Raw genomic sequence first — 14,011 nt, forward strand, 5'->3', positions numbered from 1 at the left:
TTTCGTCTAATCTGATAGTACACGTGAAATGATAAAACAGACTTATTTAGTTCAAATCCTGGGGCATAAAGAGATACACCACATCCTGTTGTTGCACACCATATGACAAAGTTTAACTGGTTCTGCCAAAATTGTGAAACCAATCTTGCACCATTTTATCGCTAGTTGCCGTGACACTGTATTTTTCAAAGATATCAGGGAATTTAACACACACAAAATAGCACCAGAGGCACTTACTAAAAACGACTGATAGTAATGTAAGTTGATTTCATATTCAAGTTATGATATAGTATCATTGTATATTTAATATGTATGTTACACTCCCAGGAATAACAAATGGTAAGTCTATTGAACTACTTCATACTATCGATAACTTGGATGATCAACTTGAAGTCAACCTCTGTGATGTAACGTAATACCCACGGTGGATCAATATAGGTGATGTGAGAAGAAATAATGAGATATTTATAACTGAAAACAGTGCTACTGACAAATACCATTGGGGGATTTAAATTGCCCGATTTAGTTCGCTATAAAGAGTTGTGCATCCATCTTTATCAGATAAGTAAGACTGATAATATTCAACTTGAAAGTCCTTCAACTCTACTCAGAGCTATTCCAGTCAAAGATGAAAAATATAATAGCGTTAGAATGGAATCTTTCTCATCATTACAATATAAAAATTAAAGAGGGGTTTATTTCAGACCTCAAAATTTCTGCGTTAGATTTAAAACATCAATCTGTACATATAGGATACTTGAGTGTAACACTCCATATTATAAATAATGGTTGATTCATCAGGCCCTGGAACACTCAGACAATGTAATACAATTGCGCTTTCCGATCTCGGAGACACAGAAGGATTCGGTAAACCCGGTACCCATGGTAGGTTATATGCTTTACACTTACAAGATAATGTATACAAGCGGAAAGAAGTTACATTCAGGGGTTACCTAGGAGATTTAAGCGATGTCGACGTTAGTAGACTCAATAAAAACACTTCGTACAATCTTACTCGCAAACGATGATAATAAATGGACTATGATCAAAGCAAAAATCGATTCGCTACTGAATATCATCATTACCCCACCGTATGTGATGACGGGTAAGGCACATAATTTAAATAAGATGATAAATAGTGGGGTCGTACTCGGGGCTTATATCCCAGCAAAAGGAAAAAGTGTGTTAGTCTCTCCCCTGCCAGAAAACTAAGGTTATATGTTATTTAGTCGTCCAGCAGTAAAAAATGTTTGTTTAAATTTGGTTACTGAATTCAATGGTATTAAAGATAACTTGAGTGCGATACCTGATCTTTCTACGCTTATTATTGAAGTCTTGTTCGGAGATGCACCAGAAGATGCCTTCGAAATATTACAAGGTCTATCAATTAAATTGCTAAAGAAACACCAACGTCAACGTTGCAGTATTATATGGGAGCATTACCCATTGCAACCCTTGAGGGGGGTCCAAATTATTAAAAGTGACAGCGTTTCTCTTACTAAGATATTCATGCCGTATAACATACATTTAATAAGGTTGATGTATACTCTCAAAACATTGAAGCAAGACCAATTAAAGACTATTATATGATATAATCACATACACTATGGGTTTATATCCAGCGCTCAATGAGAAGATGGATACTGTTGATTGTTTTAAATTACATCAAATAAGCAACATAAACCATCGAATATAGAAGGAGAGGGAGTTGAGACTTGGACTGTATAAAAAGTATCGCAGAGCCGTGAATGCTCTCGACGGAGTTGACACCGCACTTGTAACAGCTGGCATGGGACTTGGTGTAGCTGGTGTTGGTTTATTATCAACTATAATCGCCGTGCCTATCGTACTTTGCATGGAAATAGCAGCTGGAGTCTCAGGACTGGCAGGAATAGCAAAAAAATTCATTTCTCGTAATTTACAAAAGAGAGCATTAAAACATGATAATATTCGGATACTCGCTGAAGCAAAAGTTGAACAGCGATGAGGATCATATTTCAACAGCAATGGCTAATTGTAAGATATTCGAGGAGGAATTTCATTTAGTTTTGTCAGAACTCACCAAATACAACGCAATGAAGCAGGAAATTCGATCAAATTCTCGTAAGACCAGTGATATTAGCGAAGATCAGAAAAAAAATTTCATAGAACAGGGGAGACAACAAGCATGACAATTATTCCGTGCCAAAACCAAAGAACTGGTTGGAGATTAAAAATAGATTGCTTACTATCATTAGATCACATTTAAACGAATGCTTACATAAGTATATAATAACAGAGGATTACATACCAACAAAGGAAGAACTCGAAAAAGCTACCAAAGCATTTATGCTCAGGGACAAAACTGTCAAATGGAGAGAATTACCACAAGGCATATATTATATCAGTGATGTCAAACCAACCAAATACGGTCATCAATTGTTTCTTTCCAATTACCAAGAAGAGTATATAGTCTGGTCTCCTAGTAAAATGAATGAAGAACTTAGTAAAAATGTTGAATATCACTTTGTTAAAAATAATGGTATACGTATCAATAAATATAATAGAGAGTATTTTCATTACAATTTAGTTTAGTCTCATCATCGTTTCTGTACTAATGGTATCATTGATTGGCTCCAGGTAGTGGTGAGCTAGAGCCAATTTAACTTAATATCATGACGATCGTTGAATCGCATCAGCGTTTTTGCATAAAAAAATCCCCCTGTAGTGGTGGTATAGGTATATAAATCTGGCTCCAGTGGATGTGGTCCAGAATCCCCATTACCTATACTACTACTTCTAACAAGTGTATGCAATGTTAATGCTGAGTTGAATCCACAAATTATATTGTGCATTTTGATTTATTTGTATGAATTCAAATTCAATAGCTGTTCAATCAGTGCTTATGTTGAACCAAGCACAAATACGAATATGTTTTTTTACTAAACGATCAGTATTGTTTATTATATTATAATGGTACAAGTTGACTTACTTCTGGAGCAGTCTATTTCTGTCCATCCATCTTCACACCCACCAAGACACTGTCCTGTCACTCTGTCACATGTAGAGGAGGGTGTCTTGCAGTGTCGGGAATTGCAGTTGCTGGCACAGTTAAGGCCGTACATCATACTGGTACACGCTGAATAAGGCAAAAGTGAAACTGGTGTAAGTTTGTAAGTATTTCATAGAGAGTTCTAATAGCTGCAGATATGATTTAAACTATAACATCAAGGGGCCATCAAGTATTGGTGCAGGCTACTGCGTCTGGACGAGCACAGACTGCCTCGCCAATGCTATTTAATGCTCAGATCACAAGACCATTCTGGTCGCACCACATGGGTTACTCACATTAAGAACATCTTGTTTTAATCAGGTTTTGGTTAACACAAGAAGTTGGCAATGTGAAGATATTTTTTCATCTTTTAAAGCAAAGATCATTTGATAACCTTCAGCAATCAAGGTGTAGTTCTATCAATAGTATATCTGATACCTTTTATTATGAACATTTTAAATTCCTGTTAAATGAAGAAAAAATATCTTACACTCCCCATACCAGTACATCTGAGAATATGTATGACTCGTTTCAGATGTAGCAAGTTTATACTTGCAGTTGACTTGGGGAGATACACAAATGTACCATACACTGAACGATTATGTACATATTGTATAGGAAAATGGTATATCTTTTATTGAAGATGAATTCCATGTTTTACTTGTATAGGGCGTTATTCTAAGAAATATGTATCTTAAACAGTATATCAAATTTCAAACTGTAACATCTTTTACTGAAATTATTTCATCAGAAAACTTTGATGTTGTACATAACACATGTTTATATCTATATCAAGTCCAATGGCTAAGAGAACTTAAATCGATTTCTTCATTGGTATGCATAGTTAATGCAATCAACCATTGTCTGTATTATGGGCCTATGGCCTTCTTACTGAATAAACTGTCTGTCTGTCTGTCTCTTAGCTGCAGATATGATTTAATTTATAACATCTGTAATTTAAATTATATCCTTAAACAAACTGCCAATCATTTTGGAACATAATATCATAATTCACGTTAATGGAATTATTTAGAGGTTCCAATATTGTTCGACGTAACGCAGCTGTTTACAGCTCGTCGCAAATTGCTGCGTTTTGGCGATGCTGCAAGCGTAAAATGATTTCATTGATGAAACTTTCACTGCTAAAGAAGCATGATAATCTTTCTCATATGGATATAAAAAGGTGACCATGGCACAATAGGTCATCAGTGAACAGTAAAACGCCCAAGAAGGCGACAACATCGCCCGCTTTACATCGAGGGAGAGCAATTTGTGTTTTGAACTTGGGGACAATAATCAACTGTACGAAGATCATTAGATTCATGCGGCGAGACAGAGTGACTGGAAGGACTGCAGGCACGTCATGATGTGGAAGGCTACTTCACAACCATGGAAGACTGCTGTCGCCTCACCTTGCACCAAGGTAAACATGTTCCTCAATATAAAATTATCTTATGTGACTGCTCTTGGGCGTACCAGTTGTTTCGTGGTTGTTCAACACCCCACTCAGCCACATTATAGCCATACGACAGCGGTTTGTAAATATTCAAGTCTGGACCAGACAATCCAGTGACTGACATGGTCATGAGCATCGACGAACGTCATAGGGACACGATCACGAAGCAGCATCGACTTCCGCGTTTGCGTCTGGCACGTAGAGTTCCAGTTTGCCAACGTAGGAACTAGCAACGTGCGTTCTTTCTGGATCTGCTGATGTGGCCAGATAATCCGGCGGCGTGCCAATCTCCCAGTAAAAAGAGGTCAGATTGTACAGGCACAGAGAAAGGAATAGGGGACAATTACTGATGGCGTCATGAAACGCCTAACGATCCTTGTCCGACGTCGTGAGTACGCATGCATATCTGGACATAGAGGACAAACACGCTACTGAATCATTGATATTCATTAAATGACAGACATTATCGTGTTTATTCACGCTTCTTCCTGAGTGTTGTTTTGTAAATTCCCCCATGTTTATGAACCGCGATGTTTCCATTTGATTATTGTATATAGCAGCACTTCTATCTCGTCAAATGACTATATTTTCCAAATTCAACGTTTGAACCTTTTTTTCGATTTTACCATTTCCGAAAACTGATCAGAAAACTTTCATCCATCCTCAGTTTATATCAGTAGACTGAGTTCAATGAACTCTGAAGTGAAATGTTTAAATCACCAACATAAACTGTTACCAATACAAAACATTCATGAAATGCGTTAAGAAATATGAATCAATATACCTACTTTGGAAACAGTCAGTTCCGATGAAACCACTTTCACACCCATCAGGACACATGCCAGTCACGTGATCACATGTGTCAGATGGTGTCTTACAGTGACGGGTCCTGCAGTACTTGCTACATCCTTCTCCATATCTCCCAGGATCACAGGCTGAAAAGAATGATGAGCAATGTGTTTACTTCGCTAAATTCGCTACATTCTTTATCGTTACAAAGGTATATATTTTTGTACTTTCCGAATTCACATTATTTATGATATTTCTTAAGTTTGGATTGACATGAGAGAGGCCACACATTAATAGAAACTTTTCTTCTTTTTGCAAACATAAACGTTTATAAATTCCCTAATTTTCGATATGAGTTGACTGTATAAGGAGACAACAAAACGGAATAAGCCTCGTATTCTCAATCAAAAGTCCTTGATATGAGTCAGTGTCGTCAGCTTAACGAACCAAAGACATGTTGCTTGGATATGGATGCTTGTATGAATTGTAATATATATCTTTCAGTCAGCATTTTATATTTCATTCAAACATTAGCGGTAATCAACTGTAGCTTTTTTACACTGATATCTCGAATCGTGATGTGATAATGCTATTACGAATTAATGGAGCGTTGCTTCACGTCGTGTATCAAAACGTAGCTTTTGACATTTGGACGAATGAGCTATGAAACAAGATGATTTCCGGAAACGAAATATGGAATTGAAATTATGTTCTGTATTGAACACATGTTGTAAGGTATCCACAAACGTGAAACTACTATTACGGCCATATGTTTATATAATGACAATGACCTGAAAATAGAAATCTTGTTGTTGAGTATGTACGATACGAGACGGAACAATTTAAACGTTCAGAGTTGTTATTCTAAGAAATATGTATCTTAAACAGTATATCAAATTTCAAACTGTAACATCTTTTACTGAAATTATTTCGTCAGAAAACTTTGATGTTGTACATAACACATGTTTATATCTATATCAAGTCCAATGGCTAAGAGAACTTAAATCGATTTCTTCATTGGTATGCATAGTTAATGCAATCAACCATTGTCTGTATTATGGGCCTATGGCCTTCTTACTGAATAAACTGTCTGTCTGTCTGTCTCTTAGCTGCAGATATGATTTAATTTATAACATCTGTAATTTAAATTATATCCTTAAACAAACTGCCAATCATTTTGGAACATAATATCATAATTCACGTTAATGGAATTATTTAGAGGTTCCAATATTGTTCGACGTAACGCAGCTGTTTACAGCTCGTCGCAAATTGCTGCGTTTTGGCGATGCTGCAAGCGTAAAATGATTTCATTGATGAAACTTTCACTGCTAAAGAAGCATGATAATCTTTCTCATATGGATATAAAAAGGTGACCATGGCACAATAGGTCATCAGTGAACAGTAAAACGCCCAAGAAGGCGACAACATCGCCCGCTTTACATCGAGGGAGAGCAATTTGTGTTTTGAACTTGGGGACAATAATCAACTGTACGAAGATCATTAGATTCATGCGGCGAGACAGAGTGACTGGAAGGACTGCAGGCAGGTCATGATGTGGAAGGCTACTTCACAACCATGGAAGACTGCTGTCGCCTCACCTTGCACCAAGGTAAACATGTTCCTCAATATAAAATTATCTTATGTGACTGCTCTTGGGCGTACCAGTTGTTTCGTGGTTGTTCAACACCCCACTCAGCCATATTACAGCCATACGACAGCAGTTTGTAAATATTCAAGTCTGGACCAGACAATCCAGTGACTGACATGGTCATGAGCATCGACGAACGTCATAGGGACACGATCACGAAGCAGCATCGACTTCCGCGTTTGCGTCTGGCACGTAGAGTTCCAGTTTGCCAACGTAGGAACTAGCAACGTGCGTTCTTTCTGGATCTGCTGATGTGGCCAGATAATCCGGCGGCGTGCCAATCTCCCAGTAAAAAGAGGTCAGATTGTACAGGCACAGAGAAAGGAATAGGGGACAATTACTGATGGCGTCATGAAACGCCTAACGATCCTTGTCCGACGTCGTGAGTACGCATGCATATCTGGACATAGAGGACAAACACGCTACTGAATCATTGATATTCATTAAATGACAGACATTATCGTGTTTATTCACGCTTCTTCCTGAGTGTTGTTTTGTAAATTCCCCCATGTTTATGAACCGCGATGTTTCCATTTGATTATTGTATATAGCAGCACTTCTATCTCGTCAAATGACTATATTTTCCAAATTCAACGTTTGAACCTTTTTTTCGATTTTACCATTTCCGAAAACTGATCAGAAAACTTTCATCCATCCTCTGTTTATATCAGTGGACTGAGTTCAATGAACTCTGAAGTGAAATGTTTAAATCACCAACATAAACTGTTACCAATACAAAACATTCATGAAATGCGTTAAGAAATATGAATCAATATACCTACTTTGGAAACAGTCAGTTCCGATGAAACCACTTTCACACCCATCAGGACACATGCCAGTCACGTGATCACATGTGTCAGATGGTGTCTTACAGTGACGGGTCCTGCAGTACTTGCTACATCCTTCTCCATATCTCCCAGGATCACAGGCTGAAAGGATGATGAGCAACGTGTTTACTTCGCTAAATTCGCTACATTCTTTATCGTTACAAAGGTATATATTTTTGTACTTTCCGAATTCACATTATTTATGATATTTCTTAAGCTTGGATTGACATGAGAGAGGCCACACATTAATAGAAACTTTTCTTCTTTTTGCAAACATAAACGTTTATAAATTCCCTAATTTTCGATATGAGTTGACTGTATAAGGAGACAACAAAACGGAATAAGCCTCGTATTCTAAATCAAAAGTCCTTGATATGAGTCAGTGTCGTCAGCTTAACGAACCAAAGACATGTTGCTTGGATATGGATGCTTGTATGAATTGTAATATATATCTTTCAGTCAGCATTTTATATTTCATTCAAACATTAGCGGTAATCAACTGTAGCTTTTTTACACTGATATCTCGAATCGTGATGTGATAATGCTATTACGAATTAATGGAGCGTTGCTTCACGTCGTGTATCAAAACGTAGCTTTTGACATTTGGACGAATGAGCTATGAAACAAGATGATTTCCGGAAACGAAATATGGAATTGAAATTATGTTCTGTATTGAACACATGTTGTAAGGTATCCACAAACGTGAAACTACTATTACGGCCATATGTTTATATAATGACAATGACCTGAAAATAGAAATCTTGTTGTTGAGTATGTACGATACGAGACGGAACAATTTAAACGTTCAGAGTTGTTAAATTGAAACAATAATTAATTAAGCAATAAAAATTCATGACTGAACAAAATACTATGTACCGTGCTTAAAACATTACCTTGAGTACAATCTGTTCCCTGATACCCCGCCGCACATCCCCCGACACACTGCCCTTGTATCTTGTCAGGACAGCTGGAGTCCATCTTGCAATGGCGGTCAGCGCAGAGTTGGCCACAGTCAGCTCCATAGTACTCAGGGGTGCATGCTAGTATATAAGACTGTCATATTCAAATGTATAAGGTGTCATGACCGGTTATGGGATGCAAAATATGAGACAAGGTATCTACTATCTAGGAGAGGCGGTCGGGTAACCGAGTGGTTAAAGCGCCGAAGACCCGGGTTCGATTCCCGACATGGATATAATGTGTGAAGCCCATTTCTTGTGGGGCCCGCAGTGATATTGCTGGAAAATTGGTAAAAGCGATGTACAGCCATACTCACTCACTACTATCTAGGTGATGAATGGAATGGCGTGACTGTTTTGTTATTTTCCAAGAAAGTAGTTTCGGACTTTTTATCAGTAATTTAAGCGTGAAGTAGCCTGGTGGTCTTTTCGTTACGACCTTCAATCTGTGGCTTCTGGACTACTTGGTACTAGAAGAAATCAATAGCACATAAAACAGTTTTTATAATTTAGACAATAATATATTGAAGACAAACTGCCAATCTGTGGGACTCTAAACTACTACGGGTACCCTTTTCGCGAACACCTGGTGTCATCGCTGATTTTTAGTGATCCATTCATATAATTATCACCGTTAATTTGCAAACTGCGCATTATAGAATCTGTTTCATCGGTTATTCAAAACTTGTTATTCCCGAGCAAGTGTCACCTACACATCAGAACTCCTGACCTTTGCTGAAGGTCGTCTAACAGTGCGTATGCATCACTCATGGAACATCGTTCACATTGACCTTTAATAAATCAATTCCCGATGTCAAGTATTCGACTGTGCACAAATGTTTGACAGAATTTCATTTCCATGACATTTAGAATAATCCTGGGACTCTATTGCTATTAACGACCCTAAATATTTCACGATCGGACATTTCATTGTCAGTTATTCATGCCTACATTACCTTGAACCTACATTTCAATTCATGTACAGAGAGCTGCCATATTGTTTTTTGTACGTTGAAGTTAAATAGCATTTGTTTCCAGCAGGGCTCAACAACGGCTGACACGTGACAGAACCGAGTGACACATTTTCAAACATTATACGTAGGAGCTGAGACAAATATTTTGTATGATGTGTTATGCTATGTTCAGGCAACTATTTCGTAAGAGGCGACTTACAGGATCGGGTGGTCAGACTCGCTAATGATGCATGTCATTACATCCCTTTTGCCTATATCGGTGCTCTTGATGTCAATCACTGGATTGTCGTATGATTTACTGAGCACTGTCATATAGATGGACTATTGCTATATAATATTTTTTTTGTCAGTTATTCATGCGTACCTTGAACCTGCATTTCAATTCATGTACAGAGAGCTACCATAATGTATTTTTGTACACTGAAGTGACATAAGGTAATTGAACACAGTTCCCCAAAACGTGTGTGATGTGGTTGGTGAATCCTTCCCAACTAGTTCACACATATGGACAACAAAAATATACTCATTGACGAAGAAAATACTGAAAAGTAGGCTACGTAATATCAGTTTGTAAAATATATGAAGTCGTACTTTACTGTAAAATGTGACACAATAGTATTACTTGGTATTTTTCTAACAAGTATATTATATATACTTTATAAATATACTGATTCAAGCCCAACAGGTTACTTACTCCACACCTGTACTTCAACAAAGTCTAATATAGGACCAACTCCATCATTATCAGTCTCTGTGTAGACCGTCAGGTAGCGCCAGGTCCCGGGACATGTGACATTCAGCACATCAGGGATGTCTGTACCGTTAGGACATCCTGTTACATTGTGACATAGATTTCCTTCTTTTGGATCAGGGGAATTTGTCATAGATGTGTAGAGCTGCACGCCATTACGTCTTTTCTTGTCTGAAACAAGTATAAATATATACTTTACTAAATGTAGGACATACTCATTTATGAAAATGTACTGTCTTTCCCAAACGTGATTTAGGTTCTAGCAGTCATCACTTTACCGATCCAACACTGAGGCAGTCTTGTGAAACATGGACAAAATTGAGAACCAAGGTTTAAAAGTTTATTACTTCTGCACACTTCTGTGCGCATGTATGTATTTGATAAAAGACTACAACAAAACAAAACAAAGGAATTACTCCTTATGCAATAAGGAAAACACTCTTGTACGTGGGCACTTATACTACCTTGTGGTGGACTATAACTGAATAATCCTAGCATAGCATTAATACCAAAAGAAGCGTCAGAGCAATCATTAAGCTTCAGTTAACATCTTTAAAAACTACGTGGAGATTTTAAGTGCGCATCATATAATTTACACGTGGTTTCTGGGCCTACCATTAGAATACAGTACCACCAACTTTTCAATCACGTGACAATATCCTATGACGTAATTTGTTGTATTTTGTTGCCAGTCACACAGGCGAAACAATGCTATGTGACGTCAGGGGTCATAGAGTATGCATAAGCTCCTCCCAGTCATCCATTATCTCTACACGCAATGTCATTGAATACGACCAGCGGTGTTGAGAGTTTTGATTATTTGTTTACTAAATATAGCCACCAGCGGCTCATATTAAAGTAACCCCTAGTTTACGAAAGCATTTTTATTTTCATATATATTCTATATTGTGTTTTCCTCGTTATTCAAGTGGATAAATTGGTTATAAATGGTAACATACATATAATATTGTTCGGTTCATTGATTGTCATAATTTTGCACAAGAATGCAGTTTATTAGGTATATAATATTGGCGCTGAACACATCCAAATGTCGCAAGTGTTAGGATAGGTTACCCGGAACTCTATCCTTAGCCCTTGAATCCCCTTTACGATCATTCACCCCTTTATGATGATTAGGGTCAGTACTGATTCAAAAGCGAACTCACCGTTGTGTCGTTGTGTCGTCACTAGCCATACTTATTCTTCCCTCGTTCTTTAATAATATCCACATCATCTTTACAGTGTTCCCTAACACATTTTTCTGTCACAAAAACGTAAACAACAGCTTGAGCTGATGGTATATAACAAGTCATTAAAATCGAAATAATCCCCCATGCCATAAGCCTTGGCATAGTGATTGACATGATTTTGAATTTCAATACACATATCCAGAAAAAGACAGGTTTCTAACATAATGATAGTTACATTTATGTCATTCCAGGAACAAAGGATTGTGATTACTAAATTAATTTCAAATACGGAAATAAATCTATACGTACAGTCTGTTCTGAAGTACAGGGTAACCCTAACTGACTGTACTTGTGTTTGTAGATCAACCTTCCACCAGCCATTTGGTTGAAACGGGTTGGTGACGACTGCGTATTCGAATTTGTATGCAAGTATTACTCCATCGACTGCTGCACTGGCGGGAGGACTCGAGTGATAGACTGAGCTCATCCATGCGGGTTTGTTCTGAGCAACGTTTGTTCCAGTACCTGATAATTGAGAAAAATGCTAAATCAGCATAGGAAAGATGATATCAACAGGTGATGCTGGTAATGATAGCTGCTGTTCGTTTGTATTCGCCCATGTTTGTATTTTAAATATACCTGTTTCCAGTTTCCATTAAGATCATTTACAACTAAGCCCTAAAAACGGGCTTGAAACATGAAGTCATCTCTGCAAGCATGGTGTGAAGTACCATGCGATTTTATGAACAATACCTTTTCACAAGTCTCAATATACCATCGTTTGCTAAATGTTAAGCTTCATTCTACATATTTTCCATCAACGATAAATGTTCTCCTTGATCTTTCGGTATGTCATTATTCCTTGAGGAAGCAAATGTTTATCAGAGTATTACCTGTGATGTACATTTGATCGTTGTACACTTAGTGATACTATATCAAGTTGGTCATTATAACTTATACAGTATGTGGATATGGAAGTGCTTACTCAGAAACAATGATTCCAGTCAATGTGCTTAATGATTCAAATATTTAAAAGTCATTTAGATTGGTTCTTTGTTTGGGTTAATCCATTTAATAATAAAATTGTAACAAGCAGGGGATTAGCAAAACTCTCTACTCTACACTGTACCCTTGTTATAAGCTGTTGGGTCGTAGAGGTACCCATGCGTTCGTTTTCACCAAATGCCAACAGCATTGCATTATAAAAATACAGATGTGTCCGTGCATGTACACAAGTCCGCACCAACGATGTATACGTCAATAAAACTAATGAACACATAACAATTGTCTACCTACTGAGCCTAGTACAGAAGTACTGGAAACAGAAATTTGGTGAAGTCAAGCAACGTTGGTCGCGGAGAGTCTTTGTATGGGCGACCACCTTTCGGCAACTTGGCACCCGAGAGTTTCTCGAGTTTCGAATCCCACACTGAAAAAAATGTAACACATGTGGCGCTTCCTTGGGCAAGTGACTTTGTTTGAAATCTGTCTGTGTTGAACCAGTAGTAAATGGGTACCCGGTACACAGGCAGCTCGGATTGTATACTCACGAGGGAGCTGAGAAAGAGAAGCCTGTTATCATTATTATCAGTATTATTAATACTATCATTATTATGTACAGATTAAAATAAACAATGCAGCAAAGAGGATTTGGGTGATCCTGACACAGCCAAGCTTGTAAGACTCATCATCAGCTCAGGGCCCTTATCCCCTGCAGCCTTCTGCATTACCCAGATTGTCAGAAGGGCTCCATTTCTGGTAGCAAACCCGGGTACTCTCCAATGTCAGCCAACAGATTAGGAGGCTACAAACCTAAGGCACCGAGATCAATGTCCGACAACTTGGTACTTGGGATGCATGCGTGACATTATGAAAGCGAGGTCTGCATATGTGCCATGTTTTTTTCCTGAATCTTGTCAGTCACATTAGGGTCAAAAGTGACAGAAAATTCAGTGACATACATGTTTTCACTGGATTTTATAAAAAAGGACAACATCACGTTTGCTTGCCTGGATACGTCTGAGACTGTATACGGGCCTATTCCAACGCATTTTGTATTTATCATTTTCCATGGTACACCCTCTACAATTCTGGGTCGTACCATGGATGGACCTCTGTGTCCAAACCACAAGCATTGCGAAGTTGATAATAAAATGATTGAGCCATTCTAAATGATGTCGTTTAAGATTCTGTGTTTGTGCCAAGCTGGGCATCCACTGACAATGTGTTGGACAGTCTCATTAATTCCATGACATAATCTATATTTCATATTTACATTTTGATGGTTTCGAGTGGGAATTATTGTGATTATGTCTTTTGAAGAAATTATATGTGCAACCCAACCCAACCACTTTACAGTTTTTGTATATATTTTGATTTCAAACAT

General features: G+C 37.8%; 1 protein-coding gene across 1 annotated transcript in view; it reads right to left on the reverse strand.

The window, feature by feature from the left end:
• The window catches only part of LOC124125410 (multiple epidermal growth factor-like domains protein 10), a 344,612-nt gene that overhangs the window by 243,432 nt on the left and 87,169 nt on the right, over positions 1-14,011 (reverse strand). The window contains exon 10 of the mRNA XM_048400595.1: positions 2,972-3,118. Within this exon, the coding sequence (XP_048256552.1) occupies positions 2,972-3,118 (147 nt within the window). The remainder of the gene's footprint in view (positions 1-2,971; positions 3,119-14,011) is intronic.

This window comes from Haliotis rufescens, unplaced genomic scaffold, assembly GCF_023055435.1.
Source record: "Haliotis rufescens isolate VD_foot unplaced genomic scaffold, xgHalRufe1.0.p SCAF_2, whole genome shotgun sequence".
NCBI classification, from domain to species: Eukaryota; Metazoa; Mollusca; class Gastropoda; order Lepetellida; family Haliotidae; genus Haliotis; species Haliotis rufescens.